Source organism: Vipera berus, assembly GCF_964194415.1.
Source record: "Vipera berus genome assembly, chromosome: 13".
In the NCBI taxonomy this organism is placed as follows: domain Eukaryota; kingdom Metazoa; phylum Chordata; class Lepidosauria; order Squamata; family Viperidae; genus Vipera; species Vipera berus.
This window is the reverse complement of record NC_138216.1, coordinates 6,900,947-6,916,368: the sequence shown is the minus strand read 5'-3', so window position 1 is coordinate 6,916,368 and position 15,422 is coordinate 6,900,947. Positions and strand designations below refer to the sequence as shown.

Sequence of the window (15,422 nt, the reverse complement as noted above, 5' to 3'; positions counted from 1 at the left end):
TAAAATGAGATTTGTGCTTATTCTGACTTGGTTACAGAATTTCCCTGTGTCAAAAGGACAGGAGAGTATCTGCTTTGCTTTGTATACAAAAATACCGGTGTGACAACTGACCCATCAAAACCATCATCCAGTGGCCCGTGGCACTGAACACAAAAGGAAGTAAGCCAGCTGAAGTGGTGTTTAGCCAGCTGTGTGGGCACACAACTAAAACCTTGCTTTTATCCCACAGCTGCTACCCGGTGGAAGACTTGCCCTAACTCTGTTGTAAAGTTTTAGCTTCAGTAGTGTGTGTGTGTGTGTGTGTGTGTGGTTTGTTGTACGGTAGCCAAAGGGTGAAAAAAAATCGCAGAAAGAGGACTTGCCATGATTGAAATTTCGATAGACAGCCTCTTCACCTGTTCCACCAAATTCCAGCCATTCAGATTTTAAATGATGGCTTTTCGGAGCTGTTTTCCCGGCATTATGGAAGTATCTCTCCAAGGACAGGTAATGATGTAGTTCCCAAACACTGGCTTGCAAGCCCCTAGGTGGGACAGAAGTAAATCTGAGGCAGGAGGGAGACACAAATTGGGAGGGGCAAACGACTTGTAGATGCTAAGCAGAATGTTTTTTTAAGCTCTCACTCATACTTTTGTCTGGATAAGCTGATAATACTTGGCGTGGAGTAAAGTACCAGCTTTGTACCCAAAGCTGAATCACTTGTCTTCAGATCGCAGTCCCATTTTGCCTGGGCAGACCAAAAAGCAAAATGTACAATTTCTGCTATTTAAAAAAATAATAATAATAACCCAGACCAATGTGGAGCATGAAGCCAGAGTGGTCATCTCAAAAAGAAAACCCACGTCTCGGGAATCTTGCAAGCAAATGCTGCTTTTCATTAAAATGAAAAACGAAAGTTTTGTTTTCTTTCCAATGAAACTGTTTCGCTTTACAAAGCTTGAAGATTATGTCATTAATTATAGAGATTAAACATTATTTATTAAATGAATGTTTTTCTTTTGTTGGCTCAACCATTACCCTTCTGAAATTATTAGCATACAAATTTATTTCTTTAGAGCAGGGGTAGGCAACCTCGGCTCTTTTATGACTCATGGACTTCAACTCCCAGAATTCCTGAGTCAGCTATGCTATGCTGACTCAGGAATTCTGGGAGTTGAAGTCCATGAGTCATAAAAGAGTCGAGGTTGCCTACCCCTGGTTTAGAGGATTTAGCGATTTCTTGGCCTTTTGCTTACGTGGGCATCGGTCTCTCAAAAAGTCCAAATTCAACTTTATAAACTAGAAGCTTGGCATCAAATGTTGGATTGCTGCTTATTAACAGAATTTCCACTCATCTTGGGTTGCAATAAAGGCCGTCCTTTTTTTCTGCAGCAGATTTTCTACAACTGCACCTCAAAAAACATCTGGGGTGATCTCAAGAGGAAGGTTGAACTGCTTAAGAGGTGACCATCCACACTGGTTTTCCCTAGAGCAGATCCTTCTTAGATCCTTCTATGGCTGAGAAACTTTTGAGTCAATTTGGTAGAAAGGTTAAAGTGCCAGGCTAGAAACTAGGAGACTGTGAGATGTAGTATCGTTAGGCATGAAAGCCAGCTGGGTGCCTGGTTCAGTTTCTCCATCTCTCAGCCCAATCCAACTCAGCAGCATTGTGGGGAGAGTAGGGGGAGGAAGGTGTATTATTTATGTTCCCTGCCTTGAGTTGTGTATATAAAAGGGATTTTAAAAAAACTTAAGAGAATGTTCCCATCTTCCCCCTAGTGGTAAGGGTGGGTAAAGCCTGCACAGATCAAATAGCAGGAAGCTGTCAATTAAAGACACAAGAGCCCCAATAGGACAAAGGGATGCTTTGCCTTTGCAATTTTTTTTATGACTCACTGGCACAGAGAAAATGAAGGGAGAGTAGGTACAACTCAGTTCAGTGAAGAACAAGCAACTTCACAATATCCTTCACCAGCAAAGTCGGGCACATGCAGGGTAAAGAATATAGAAAGGAAACGAAGTAAAGTTCCCACTTCACAAAAACATATTTGCACATTTGAAACAAAAATACCCCCAACTCACCCTGTGCAAGCATCCAAATATGATCTACGGGATACCAATTTCTGTGCTTTTAAGAATGAGACCTTAAAACAGATTTTATCGGGACTTTTTCAAAGGGCTCCTTGCCCCTTTAAGGGCAGAAGGTTCTTCCTGTATAATTAACTTCACCTCCTTAACTTCACAGCTCTTACCAGAGTTGTCTTTGCGGGGTTGAAAAAGTAAGTCAGAATGCTTTTCTTAGAAAGGTTGGATTGAATTTTGATTGTTGTCCTACTGTGTTGTACAGTTTTTCTCGCTCCCAACAAGCAGTCAATAAGTGTGGAGGGACAGCTACCACCTTGGTCTCCTCTGAAGACTTGCATTGAGCAACGCAGAACCAGGAAGGAGAGGAACTCTAGATAAAGATGAACAAGCCACGTTTGGCTTACGTTGCGGTTGTCTGAATAAGCTGCATGCTTTTATAATCCGCACTTATTAGCTCCAGGCAGTGAAGCTAGAATTTACTTTCTCTTGATCACCCTCAAGACAAGATGAATGATATCAGCTATTAAAGTAATAAAGACCCCATTGGCTCTGCCCAATGAATGAGGTAATAATGAAGCTCCCATATTTTTAAGGTGTGCAAAGATTAAGATGGACAAAAAGTAGACAAGCAAAACAAGAAGAAACGGACAGCTCTCTTTATTTCGACAGACTTCATGATGAACAGTTTTAGGATAATGAATCTTTGTAAGTCTGCATTTTTGATGAACAACTAAGATTCCATAGTCTTTCTTAAAGCCAGGGTTTCATGAATTAAATCTGTTATTCAAAGTAAGTGCATTGGCCTCAATGGAGCCTGAGACCTACTACATCTAATTAAGTCTGATTAGGATTAGAATAGAATAGAGCTGGAAGGGACCTTGGAGGTCTTCTAGTCCAGCCCCCTGCTCAAGCAGGAGGACCTATACCATCTCAGGCAAGTGACTGCCTAGCCTCTTCTTAAAAACCTGCAGTGATGGAGCGCCCACGATTTCTGGTGGCAAGCTGTGCCACTGGTTAATTGTCTTCACTGTCAGGAAGTTTCTCCTTAATTTCAGGTTGCTTCTCTCTTTGATCAGTTTCCAACCATTGTTTCTTGTCCTGCCCTCTGGTGCCTTGGAGAATAGGTAGACCCCCTCTTCTTTGTGCAACCCCCCCTCCCTGCTCCATAAATATAATCAATCAATCAATCAATCCATAATCTCGGTATGCCTTCTGCTAGTGTCTGTTTTATGCACATTTTAACAAGCATATTAACTAGTCAACTAGTTACTCCTTGGAGTAGAAATTACGGGGAAACAAGTTCAATAGGCATGAATATTTTATCAGGAACTTGCTTGGGAATTTAGCTACCTGGTTATATTACCTGTACTTCAAGTTGTCCCTCTAGTCCTTTTTGGGAAAATAAAAGAGTTTTGCAAAAGATTCAAAGGAAGAGATGAAGGGATTGGACCCCATTTGTGTTGCCCTCTGGCAATCTGGTGGGAATGTGTAATTTGCAATGGTTCCAGGCAGCACCCCCAAATTCTCTGGGGTTTTTTTTTTTTTAGCAAAATGAAAATCTTGCTTGCACCAGGAGGTCTTGGGTACAAGGAAGAAGGCAGCCCAGCTTAAGCCTGCATGCCCGTTTCTGCTTATCCCCGACACTGTGTTTTTAATAACGGCAGACAGGTAAACCGTTAGCATTGAGTGGAGAATGACTTCCCTAGCTGGAGTTAGCTCAGGGTACTAATAAACAGCTGGAAAAGAACAGCCATGCTCCCCAATGTCTGTCCTTCTCCTTCAGGAGTCATTGAAACAACGTCTCGAGATGTTGCCCTCTTCTTCTTGGGAGTGCCAAAATATCAGCACGGGCTGTTTGCCCTTTGAAAGCTATTTCTCCTTCGCAGGAATCACAGGTGAGTTTTGAAAAGCCAACCCAATGCGAAAAAAGCAGAGCACTCAAAACAGAAGTCTTGTAATTGAAATGACTCCCCCAATTGAAGTTGCTGTCAGCGCAGAAAGCTCCTTCTAAGTCTGAAGCTCTGTTGATACAGCCTGGCTCCAGAGCTGCTCCCCTTGCCAACTTTGTGTATCATAAACTAACCAAATGGATTATCTTGACCTGCTGAACCACACAAAAATAACTCATCATGGGTTTTTTTAACCAAACGTGTCCACTTGCAACTGCTAGGCCCCTCAACCGATCTGGCTAGTGTTTCTATCTGCAGAAGTTCTAAAAAAGGCTTCGTTGCATCATATATACCCTGCAGATATTTTTTTGCTGAACTTCACAGACTTGGAAGGCATCCCCTCAAAATGATCTACCGTAATTCAAAAGCTTACAGCAGTCTCTTTCTTTGCAGACCCAGAAACGCCAAACTTAACAGCAGAGAAGCCACAGGTAAATGCCACGTATTTAGAAGACCCCTTGCAAGGAGCCTCAACTGGAGTCAACGTGTTGAACATGTAAGTGACACCATCAGCCTCCACTTCACTGGTTCCCATCTCTGGAGGTTGAAATAATGGAGGATATTGGGAGATGTCACCTAGGGTGATGCTTTGCATGCGTAATGTCATAGGTTGAGTCCCTCACATCTCCAGAGAAGATGGAGAACACTCTTTGTGAAATGCTGGAGAACTTCTTAGTCACTTACTCATTGGGATTGAACAGTGCAAACTATGTTTTAACTATAGCTTGTGAAACAGTGGGAAAGGTGGTGAACCTCAGCCAGATAATCTTGAGATTCTAGTTGATGACAAACGTTCTGTCTTCATTGACCCAGGTTTACCCAACCCAGAGACATTCAGAAACTTCAGAGGAGGACCATACCAAGAAAGATGCGTTGGACCCCAAAGAATACGCTTGTCTTGGAAATGGTAAAGCACTTCAAACCTTCTGAAGCATCTGTTACTTCTCCAATAGTTGAAGGAAATCAGCTACTTCCCTTCAACTTTCATTTAGGGTTTGTCTGTTGCATGTAATCAGTTCTAAAAACTGACTCAAGTTGAGATACTTTGAGATCCAGGATTTGGGATAGCTTCTTTCAAACAAAATACAATCAGAATCCTTTCTTTGGAAGGTGACGTAATACGATTATCTCCACAATCCTTGCTTTGGACTCGTTCCATAGAATTTCTGGATTCACAACCTAGGTTTAAAGCTCTTCTCCCCACTTCCAACTGCATTTTGCCAGTCAATTCTTCCTCTTCATTCGAAGACCGAAGAGATGTTTTATAGCTAGCAAGAAATGACCGAGCAGTTTGCAGAACATCTGCATGAAGTTTGCTGTCACAAGTGAAAGATGTTTTCCTGCTTTTGACCTCAAAGATCTCCTGCCGCTGAAGATCATTCTTTACATGAGACCCTTGGGCAAAACAGGAGTTCACGTTTGAATCTCCAGCATTGTTTCACTGGTATCTTCTGCAGGAAGGGACCCTGGCCTTGTCCTCCTTGACAGCTGTCTGGGATGGTGCCTCAACATTCACCACACCTTTCCAGGATAGGTGTTACCAGGTGAGCATCTATGCAGACAGAGGTCCATTTTTATCAGGACATGTGTCAACACTGCTAACATCGGAGATGCAACCATATTTTCTTCTTTTAGAGTTAGATGATGCTGGGGAGGGGAGGAATGTGCATGAGAGTTTAGCTAGACATAATAACATTGAACCTACTGTGAGAACCAAGGTTATTGAAATAAGAGATGATAAAGAATTGGTGGGCTGGAGAACTGGAGGGGAAGCCCAGCATTTCAAACTAATTGGGGAATTTGATTTATGAAGGTTAACTGGAGGAGGGAACTGTGCTTTGATACTATGTGCTCAGGGGAGGGGAACTCAGATTTTGGCTTCCACTGTGTTAGGATGCTATGCTACTCGAATAAAGATTCTTTAAGGTAAACAATGCCTCGAAGTTCTTTGAAGAGTTTCATCTGTCGGAAGCAGGACAACATGAGGCCCCAGCTGGAGAATATTTCTGAAAATCTGCATAGTTGCCTTCTGACATTATTCAAAGCAATGTGGATTTGTCTTTCTATCTTTAGTACAGGTAGCCCTCAATGCACAGCCCCAACTGAGCCCCAAATTTACGTTGCTCAGTGAAACCTCAGTGAATTTTGCCCCATTTTGCGACTTTTCTTGCCACCGTTGCTAAGGGAATCTTTTCTTTATTAAGTTAGTAACACGGTTGTTAAGTGAATGCTGACTTGCTTGTCAGGAAGTCGCAAAGGGAGGTCATGTGACCTTGGGACACTGCAAACCGTCATAAATACGAGTCAGTTGCCAAGCGTCTGAATTTTGATCACGTGATCCGTAGGGATGCTGCAACGGTTGTGTCAAAAAAACGGTCATAAGTCAGGTTTTTCCCCCAATGCCGTCGGTAATTTTGAACGGTCGCTAAATGAACTGTTGTAACTCAAAGACTACGTAGCCAGTTCCTGGCTTATATGACAACACTTATCTGGGGTAGTATTGAAGGTGCTGAAACTAGAAAACGGGAGATTGTGAGTTTTAGGCTAGTTCTAGCGATTATAGCAACATGTGTTGGCATACATTCCTTTGGTAGCTTTTTTTTTTAAATGAAAATTCTAATTTAAGAAAGATAGAGGTGTTAGTATGCTGCAAAGCAAAATCTCTAAGGCCTCACTATACTTTCAAGAAAGCTCTGTGGGCATTTTGGGGCAGTAAGAACGACTCCGTTTAGAACGAGAAAGGACAATTTAATTTGGAAGCAGCCACTCACCCTGTTTCCATAACCTCAGTTCAGTCTTCAGCAACTGGAAATCCTTTTAAGTTATTGTGAGTTTTATCTGGGTTGCGTTGAGGGACGTAAGAGTGAACTGCCCTCTCCCTTCACTTTCCTGACTCTTGTGTCTTTGAGGTTTCCATAAAGCTGAGACCACACCTTCCTGAATTTCTAGAAGCCCTGGCCAAAATCTACGAGGTAAGTGCTCTACCACAATTAAATGTGACCTGTGCGGAATTGAATATGATGCAGAAGATCGGTAGAAGATGGCTAAGGGATATTCAGGAAGGGGCCACAACGCCTTGTTGCCCACCACAAATTAGAGCTTAAAATAATCCTTAAAATTGTTTTATAGCTCTGTGATAAAGGCAAAAGAGTAGTTGGAAGTTCTCTCTGGATCACTTGCTGAACTATTTTGGCTCAGATTCTTCATTTAACCCTTAAAGCCGATGAGAAGAGGTTGAGGAAAGAAGCATAGCATCTCAGCTGCTCTGGTCATAATCAATCATCTGTAACAACATCGAAGGATTACTTTGAATGTTCCACAGCTTGCTAAGAAAGCCTTCTTGCTATTTCTTTTTAGATTTTTGTGTTTACTACTGCCAAGCAAGATTATGCTGATCAAATGTTGAAGGTCCTTGGACCCCAGAGGAAGCTAATCAGGTGATGAAGGCTTTGGAACAAATTATGGGGCAAGACAGGACTTGAAGAAAGTTGAATTTCTTGGATCTCTCTCTCTCTTGTTAATTGGGGTGTCAATGGCTGGCTATTAAATTGTTGGTTGTTCTTCCCTTGTGCTGCCCATCCTCAGCTCCTAAGTACCTGATAAGCTGGTGGTATGTCAGCCTTCCTGATGGCTGACAAGGAGCCAGTTTCCCGGTGCTTTAATCATTTCCCTGGCTATTTTTGTCCCTACTCAGCCAACAATCTTAGTAGCTGCAAAGTCGAATGTATGTCCTTGTTCATTGCAATGTGAGCCACCAATGAGTTTATCTTCTTTTCTTGTTTTCTTCCAAGGCACCAGCTATATCAAGAGGACTGTCTCTGTAGCCATGGTTCCTATGTAAAGGATCTGTCAGTGGTGGAAAGAGATCTAGACAGGACTGTGGCAGTTGCAACTTACCTGCAAGCATTTCCCTACCAGGTGATGATCAGGTGTGGTACTCCAACATGACATGAGAGGATACTGTTCCATAGCAAGCCATTTCATGGAGTTCTGTAGTTTGGGACAAAGTACTTTGAACTGGAATCGTTCCCTTCAGGCTCTCTGGTAGAACTTTTCTCCATCAACCAGTCTCTGTCTTTTTTTTAAAAATGAGGAAGGTGTGTCCTGATTGAATGTGCACCTGGATCCCTTGGGTTCAATAAAATGCTTTCAAATTGACAGTTGACAACATTTCAAAAGTCAGGGCTAGCTGTTAATAATTTAGAGCAGTGTTTTTCAACCTTGGCAACTTTTAAGATGTGTAAAACGTCAACTCCCAGTGCTGGCTGGGGATTTCTGGGAGTTGGAAGTCCACCCATTTTAAAGTTGACATATAGGATCCTTGACTTTCTCCGAGGTTAGTGGTTTTCTTGCAGACATTTCATGACCCAACTAAATAACATCATCAGTGCACTGATGGGTAATGAAATTTCTGCAAGAAAACAACCAGGTTCTCCTCCTCTGTAAACTCCACTCCTTTCTAGCACTGATGACGTTACTAGTTGGGTCATGAAACATCTGCAAGAAGACAATCAAGCTCAAAGAGCACCAAGGACCCCACAGTCTTTCCTTCCTTCCTTCCTTCCTTCCTTCCTTCCTTCCTTCCTTCCTTCCTTCCTTCCTTCCTTCCTTCCTTCCTTCCTTCTCTTCCTCCTCCCTTCTAGCACTGATGACGTTACCTAGTTGGGTCATGAAACATCTGCAAGAAGACAACCAAGCTCAAAGAGCACCAAGGACCCCACAGTCCTCCTCCTCCTCCACTTCCACTTCTAGTTCTTTTCTCCACTCCATAAACCCATTCCAGCACTGATGATGTTACCTAGTTGGGTCATGAAACGTCAGCTATCTGCCCAAACATTACAGTCTTTGAGAGCTTCTGATTTATGCTTGGCCTCAAATGACGAATGTTCTTGTCTCTTCATAGATGTCCAATGTGGTAGTGGTCCCTAAATGGGAGGGCGATTCTCAAGACAAAGAATTGCTTCGTCTTATTCCAGTGCTCCAAAGTATTAGTCAGGCAGTAAGTAAATGACTTTGTATCAGTCCAAATGAATGGAGAAGCCACAGAGCTGAATGGATAAAGGCTTAAGAGTGGTGAAATTGTATGCTAAAAAGCTTCCGGCTTTTTATTAATGCTTCCCAACCTCTTAACTGGAAACTTCAAATGGAATCGTAATGAAACCCACCAGCAGATGGCTATCCACCTTTTTTTTTTAAAAAAAAACTGAACAAGAATGGTTATTGCTTTAAGGCTGATGATGCCAGTAATGAATTGATTGAATGGAAAGACATGTCTGCTTTAAAAACAGACTGTAACCTTTTAAAATGAAAGATGAACCAGGGTGAAAGGACTTAAAGGACTGTAGCCCAGGGATGTCCAACATTGGTAACTTGGTAACTTGAAGACCTGTGGACTTCAACTCCCAGCTGGCTACCTGGCTGGGGAATTCTGGAAGTTGAAGTTCACAGGTCTTAAAGTTACCAAAGTTGGACATCCCTGCTGTAGCCAGTAAAATATAAATATATATATATATCGCTCATTCCGCCGGGACCTGAAGACTTGGCTCTTTGAGCTTTCTGGCCTGGACTGAGAGTATTAATTGGGGTTTTAATTGGATTTTAATTGGGGTTTTATATTTTTTCAAGGTCTAAATGTAATCATTTTAACTGTTCTTAATTTTTGTAATTGTTGTATTGTTATTTTAAAAACCTTGTGAACCGCCCTGAGTCCTACGGGAGAAGGGCGGTATATAAGTCTAATAAAGATACACACACACACACACACACACACACACGGACTGAAATTTTACTTTCCTTCATTTGTCCATGTTGCGTTTACAGGTTGACATTCGCACTGAAATAGAGAGAAAACGTCGTGGCCAACGGAAATTTCATCGGTAATGCCTGCTTCCATTATAAGTCTGGAACCTCCAGACTTTAAATCACAACCTAGTTTGGATATTTGGGGCAAGCTATTTTGGGGTACCTGCTTCATTTCTGTTGCTTTGAAATAGATAGAAATATCAGGGACTGATTTAATCGCTAGACACGTGTGTTTTTTTACCAATTCGAGGAAACGATGGATGCTCAAAACATTTTTGTTTTTGAATGGAGAGAAAAACCAATATTGTTCCATCCACTATGTAGACGCACATTTTTTCTCCCGTTTGCAATGTGTGTTGAGGTGCGCTTGAAGGCGCATCTTCCAAATTTCTAGATTTATTTCTTGGCTTCTGCAAATGCAAAGAGCAGACATAAATATAAAGTTCCTGAGCCATCAAAAGGTTTCCATATGGTGTTATTTTTAAGAGGCCGGGCTTTGCAGAAGAAATTCTTTGTCTTGAAAGGTTTCTTTTGTGTTTTATTTCTGACATTCTCTTCCCACCCAAAGTGCAATTTCAGTAATAAAATGAATTTTGTCTTCAGCTTGTGCATTTTTACTGCACTCACCCTCCTATTCTCTTTCAGTCTGAGCCTTTGTTCTTTCCTCTAGAAGAAAGTAATACAGATATTTCTCGTTTAGTGACCGCATTGTTTAGCAGCTGTCTCGTTTAGCAACCCTTCAGATTTACGATGGTGATTAAAAAGTAACTTTACAGCCAATCCTTTTATTGACCCATCTTTGCAGGTCTGTGAAGCAAAGGAAAGGTGAAGTCAGATCCTGAGCAAAGTTGCATTATACTTAATGTAAATAAGCTCTCCGAGTAAACCAGATAGGAAACGTGACTAGTTGAGTTAAATCTACTTTACTATAAGGCTGTATTAACAGAATCTTGCAAGAACAAACTTCCTGTTGCCAGTTTTAATTGCAGAGCAGCTCTTTCCTAAGTTTCTTCCTCTGTTAAGCATCTGCAGGCTCCACCGTTTCTTATCTACCAACCCTAAAGTAGAAGCATCTCTTTCCCTCGTCCCCCAAGGCCATCCACAACTTGCATTTACACCTAGCAATAGCTTGACTTAATGATCAAATTGCTGGTCCCAACTGTGCTTGCTAAATGAGGACCACGTCTATTCTTCCATGGATTCTTTGACCCTTTGGAACAATGAAATCGGATGGTGTGTGTGTGTGTGTGTGTGTGTGTGAGAGAGAGAGAGAGAGAGAGAGAGAGAGAAGCTAGGTAACATTGTCAGTACTAGAAGAGAGTGGGAGTTATGGAGTGAAAGAGGAAGAGGACTAGGATTGTGGGGTCCTTGTTGCTCTCTGAGCTAGGCTGTTGGCTTGCAAAAGTTTCATAACCCAGCTAGGAAACATTGTTAGTGCTAGAAGAAAGTGGGAGTTGTGCAGGAGGAGGAAGGTGAGGTCCTTGGAGCTCTCCCATCCAGGCTGTTGGCTTGCAGACCTTTCATGACCCAACTAGGTAACATTGTCAGTGCTAGAAGCCAGTGGGAGTTATGGAGAGGAGGAGGAGGAGGAGGAGGAGGATGGTGGGTCCCATCCAGGCTCTTGGCTTGCAGACCTTTCATGACCCAACTAGGTAACATCGTCAGTGCTAGAAGCCAGTGGGAGTTATGGAGAGGAGGAGGAGGAGGATGGTGGGTCCCATCCAGGCTCTTGGCTTGCAGACCTTTCATGACCCAACTAGGTAACACTGTCAGTGCTAGAAGCCAGTGGGAGTTATGGAGAGGAGGAGGAGGAGGAGGATGGTGGGTCCCATCCAGGCTCTTGGCTTGCAGACCTTTCACGACCCAGCCAGGCAACATCAGGGCTGCTCCAAGATTCACCCCTCCAGATGTTGCAGCACCTCCCTCTCCCAGCTGGGAGCCAGTTGGGAAGCCACCTGAGAACCGCCCAGCCCAGGTGGAACAGCCTTGGGGTACCCCAGCAAGACCACCTAGACTGGCCACTGCCCAGCTTTGCAAGCGATTGGAGTCCCTGAAACCCTCCCCCCCCTTCCCCACCCCTACACACACATACCCGGCATGGGGATGGGGAGGCTCCTCTTGAGCTCCACGCCCCCCCCTCCGAACTACATTTCCCAGGGCGCTTGGCGGGCGGGGCGGGGCCCGAGCCCAGCTGGCGGCTCCGAGCAGGAACTCGCCCCGCAGCTCCGGCGGGGAGGCTGCCCGACATGCCTTTGCTGGTGGAGGGGCGGCGGCTCGACCCGGCCCGGCCCCTCCGGGAGCTGCCGCGCGCTTTCCCGGAGCTGGAGGTGAGTTTGTGGGGGGGGGGGGCAGGGGGCGGGGCTCCCGCGCCCAGGTGAGGGCAGGCGATCGCCGCCGCGGGGCTCAGGTGCGCGGGGGTGTGTGTGTGTGTGTGTGTGGGGTGGCTGTCTTGGGGGCTTTGAGAACCTCGCCCCGGGGATCCCCTCCCGGGCTGGGCTGCAAAAAGGGGGCGTCTTTCTCTCGTGCAAAGCGGGGGGGGGAGTTCCTGGGGCGGGCGGGACTGGGGATCCCCCCTGGCACCTGGAAGGGGAACCGAAGTGGGTGGGTGGGTGGGTGGTAGGTAGGTATTTGCAAGCGGGAGGGAGTACCTGCCTGCCTCCCTCAAGCTATGTTTTTGCCCAATCTGCTAAACCAGTATTTCTCGATCTGGGTAACCTTGAAGAGATCGGTGGACTTCAATTCCCAGAATTCCCCAGCCAGCATGCTTTAAGAGAGAGGTGGACTTCAACTCCCAGAATTCCCCAGCCAACATGCTTTAAGAGAGATGTGGACTTCAATTCCTAGAATTCCCTAGCCAACATGCTTTAAGAGAGATGTGGACTTCAACTCCCAGAATTCCCCAGCCAGCATGCTTTAAGAGAGAGGTGGACTTCAACTCCCAGAATTCCCCAGCCAACATGCTTTAAGAGAGATGTGGACTTCAGTTCCCAGAATTCCCCAGCCAACATGCTTTAAGAGAGAGGTGGACTTCAACTCCCAGAATTCCCCAGCCAACATGCTTTAAGAGAGATGTGGACTTCAGCTGCCAGAATTACCCAGCCAACATGCTTTAAGAGATAGGTGGACTTCAACTCCCAGAATTCCCCAGCCAACATGCTTTAAGAGATAGGTGGACTTCAACTCCCAGAATTCCCCAGCCAGCATGCTTTAAGAGAGAGGTGGACTTCAACTCCCAGAATTACCCAGCCAGCATGCTTTAAGAGATAGGTGGACTTCAACTCCCAGAATTATCCAGCCAACATGCTTTAAGAGAGAGGTGGACTTCAGCTCCCAGAATTCCCCAGCCAACATGCTTTAAGAGAGATGTGGACTTCAACTCCCAGAATTACCCAGCCAGCATGCTTTAAGAGATAGGTGGACTTCAACTCCCAGAATTATCCAGCCAACATGCTTTAAGAGAGATGTGGACTTCAATTCTCAAGAATTGGAATGCTGCCTGGGGAATTGAAGTCCACACCTTTTAAAGTTGCCAAAGTTGAGAAACACTAGGCTAAGCCCTAATGGAACTTAGTACGGCAGCCGAGTATTTTGCATGGTCCCAAGCCCTTATGGTTGTAAACCCTGATTTATGGGTGAACATAATGCCTAGGATCCACATGATTGGACCTTAGTGGGCTATGAACATCTCATGATGGAGATCGAGGTAGGCATATCATCTGGAGGAGTCACTGTGGATTTTGTATATGGTATAATACACTTGGGGAGAACTAGTTTGGTGTAGTGGTTAAGGCAGCAGGCTGAGAAACCAATGTTGGCTTAGCTTGAGGAACGAATGCCAACTTTTGGCCTTCGTTCCTCAAGCTAAGGGGAACTGGCTAAATTTTCAGGACATCTTCACCTCCTGGAATCCAAACTCTTTCCCTAGTCTCATAATTGATTCTTGCTTATATGTTTGTGGGAATAAACTGGTACAGTTGAAGCAATTCCCAGCTTTGTTTGTTTTCCAGATCTTGGAAGAGGCGTTAGCTATGTTTCTTACTTTGGATGCCCAGATCAGAGAATCTTTGATCGCTGCTTTGCTGAAGCTGTGTTGTGTTGTGTGTGTACAACGCACAAAACTCTTGCACAAAAACTCTTGTTGTTCCCCAATCAGGAGCAAGCCAAACAGTTCCGCAGCCAACCTGCTCAAGCGGTGGGACCAAAAGGACTTCTCTACGTCCAGCAAAGAGAATTTGCTGCTACCACGTCCAAAGATGGTAGGTGGACTTTGAGGAGTATAAACTCTCAGTTCAAGAGGAGACAGCCGAGATCTTACATGATGTTCTCCCGCTTTCTTGATAGGTTCCGTTTCCATTCTTGGCTCAGACGATGCTACAACGTGCCATTTTGTGGTTCTGAGACACACAGGTGCTGCCCTAACTGGAAAAATCCCTGGTGTGGTTCCCATGCTCTGTAATTAGGCATTTATAAAGTTTGAGGTGGCTGGTTTAGAATGTTCTGTACCAGCCTGCTACCGGCCCTGCAGAAAAGGCAGGGACAACCCCTTTTACAAGAAGGCAAGAGGCTGGAATTAAGCCTGCCAAATTTATTGATACAAAAACAAACAAGACACGAACCAAGAAACAGGAGCTTTTCAAGCGGTTGCCTTCAGCAAACCAGGCCTCCCACGCATTCCCCTTTTATACAGTTCAGGGCGTGGCTTCTCTCTGCCTCCTTCCAAGGTGCCCCATTGGCTTCCTCTGTTTACTCCTGATTGACTGCCTCCTGCGTCGGGCGTCCTTGAACAGGGCCAGCTGTGGGTCATCTTCATCCACGCTGTCAGGCTCACACAGCTGGGTCTCCGTCGTGACCAGGTGGGAGGGGCCTGGCTGAGGGCTCTCATCAGCAAGCTCTTCAACACCCCCCTCCTTCTCCTCTGAGGCGTCCGACCCAACTGCCGAACTCACAGGCTGACCCTGAATCACAACATAGAACTGGAACATGAGCTTTATGGAAGTCCTTGAGATAGACTGAAGTTTTGTCCTCTTGGCTCCAGTGTTTAGAAGAAGCACAACTGAAACTCACAGATCTTGTCACAAACGGCCATAACCTCAGTGTCTTCCAGTTGAGCGATCTTCAGCTCCTCAAAAATCCTTTGGCTCATATGTCTCTAATACACGCTTTGATAAGTCTGTTCTAAATAGAGAAATGTTCTTTACAGTCATAGTTGTCCATAAGATGCAAATCCTCATGTTGTTGTTGTTGTTATGATTATTTTTAGGGAGTGGAGCAATTTGTCTAACTCACTGTGATGGATCAGATACCGAAACAGAAGTTATGCTGATGATAAATGCAGTAAAAGTGCTTTCTCCAAGCACTGACTGTGGAAGGTCAGTTTTTGTTGCTGTTGTTGTTGCTTAAAAAAATAGTTCTGTAAAACAATCTGGTGAAAAGTTGGGGCTTCATACTTCTCAGCTGCTTCCTACCTCTTCAGCGTAAAAGTTAAATTCGGGTAGTCCTCAAATGCTAAACCAGGGGTAGGCAACCTCGGCTCTTTTATGACTCGTGGACTTCAACTCCCAGAATTCCTGAGCCAGCCATGCCGAGGGGAAAGGGAGAGGTTTCCAA

At 44.5% G+C, this 15,422-nt stretch overlaps 2 protein-coding genes across 9 annotated transcripts in view; both read left to right on the top strand.

Annotated features, from left to right (window-relative positions):
- The first annotated feature begins 91 nt into the window (after positions 1–91).
- The window catches only part of NTAN1 (N-terminal asparagine amidase), a 23,759-nt gene continuing 8,428 nt past the window's right edge, over positions 92–15,422 (top strand). For 2 of the 8 annotated variants that reach the window (XR_014027833.1, XM_081338547.1), the window contains exons 1-7: positions 92–486; positions 3,848–3,959; positions 4,407–4,509; positions 4,827–4,920; positions 13,969–14,071; positions 14,157–14,222; positions 15,076–15,184. Coding sequence is in view for 7 of the 8 variants with exons in the window: in XM_081338547.1 (XP_081194673.1) it covers positions 430–486; positions 3,848–3,959; positions 4,407–4,509; positions 4,827–4,920; positions 13,969–14,071; positions 14,157–14,222; positions 15,076–15,184 (644 nt within the window). In the remaining variant the exon portion in view is untranslated. Of the gene's footprint in view, positions 487–1,371; positions 1,443–2,657; positions 2,770–3,611; positions 3,733–3,847; positions 3,960–4,406; positions 4,510–4,826; positions 4,921–12,009; positions 12,143–13,968; positions 14,072–14,156; positions 14,223–15,075; positions 15,185–15,422 lie in introns of those variants that run through there. The other 6 variants (XM_081338548.1, XM_081338551.1, XM_081338550.1 and 3 more) reach the window with 6 other exon arrangements.
- On the top strand, positions 4,957–10,417 carry LOC308674229 (CTD small phosphatase-like protein 2-B). Its single transcript, XM_081338554.1, has 6 exons — positions 4,957–5,557; positions 6,923–6,985; positions 7,371–7,450; positions 7,805–7,931; positions 8,917–9,012; positions 9,834–10,417. Exons 3-6 carry the CDS (start codon positions 7,413–7,415, stop codon positions 9,891–9,893), a joined length of 321 nt encoding a protein of 106 aa, XP_081194680.1. The 5' UTR covers positions 4,957–5,557; positions 6,923–6,985; positions 7,371–7,412; the 3' UTR covers positions 9,894–10,417.

Bases quoted from the DNA above. Each gene is read 5' to 3' on its own strand.
- LOC308674229 (XM_081338554.1), top strand. From the start codon at position 7,413: ATGTTGAAGGTCCTTGGACCCCAGAGGAAGCTAATCAG. The intron at 7,451-7,804 runs GTGATGAAGGCT...TTTTCTTCCAAG, and splicing joins CCCCAGAGGAAGCTAATCAG to GCACCAGCTATATCAAGAGG. The intron at 7,932-8,916 runs GTGATGATCAGG...GTCTCTTCATAG, and splicing joins TGCAAGCATTTCCCTACCAG to ATGTCCAATGTGGTAGTGGT.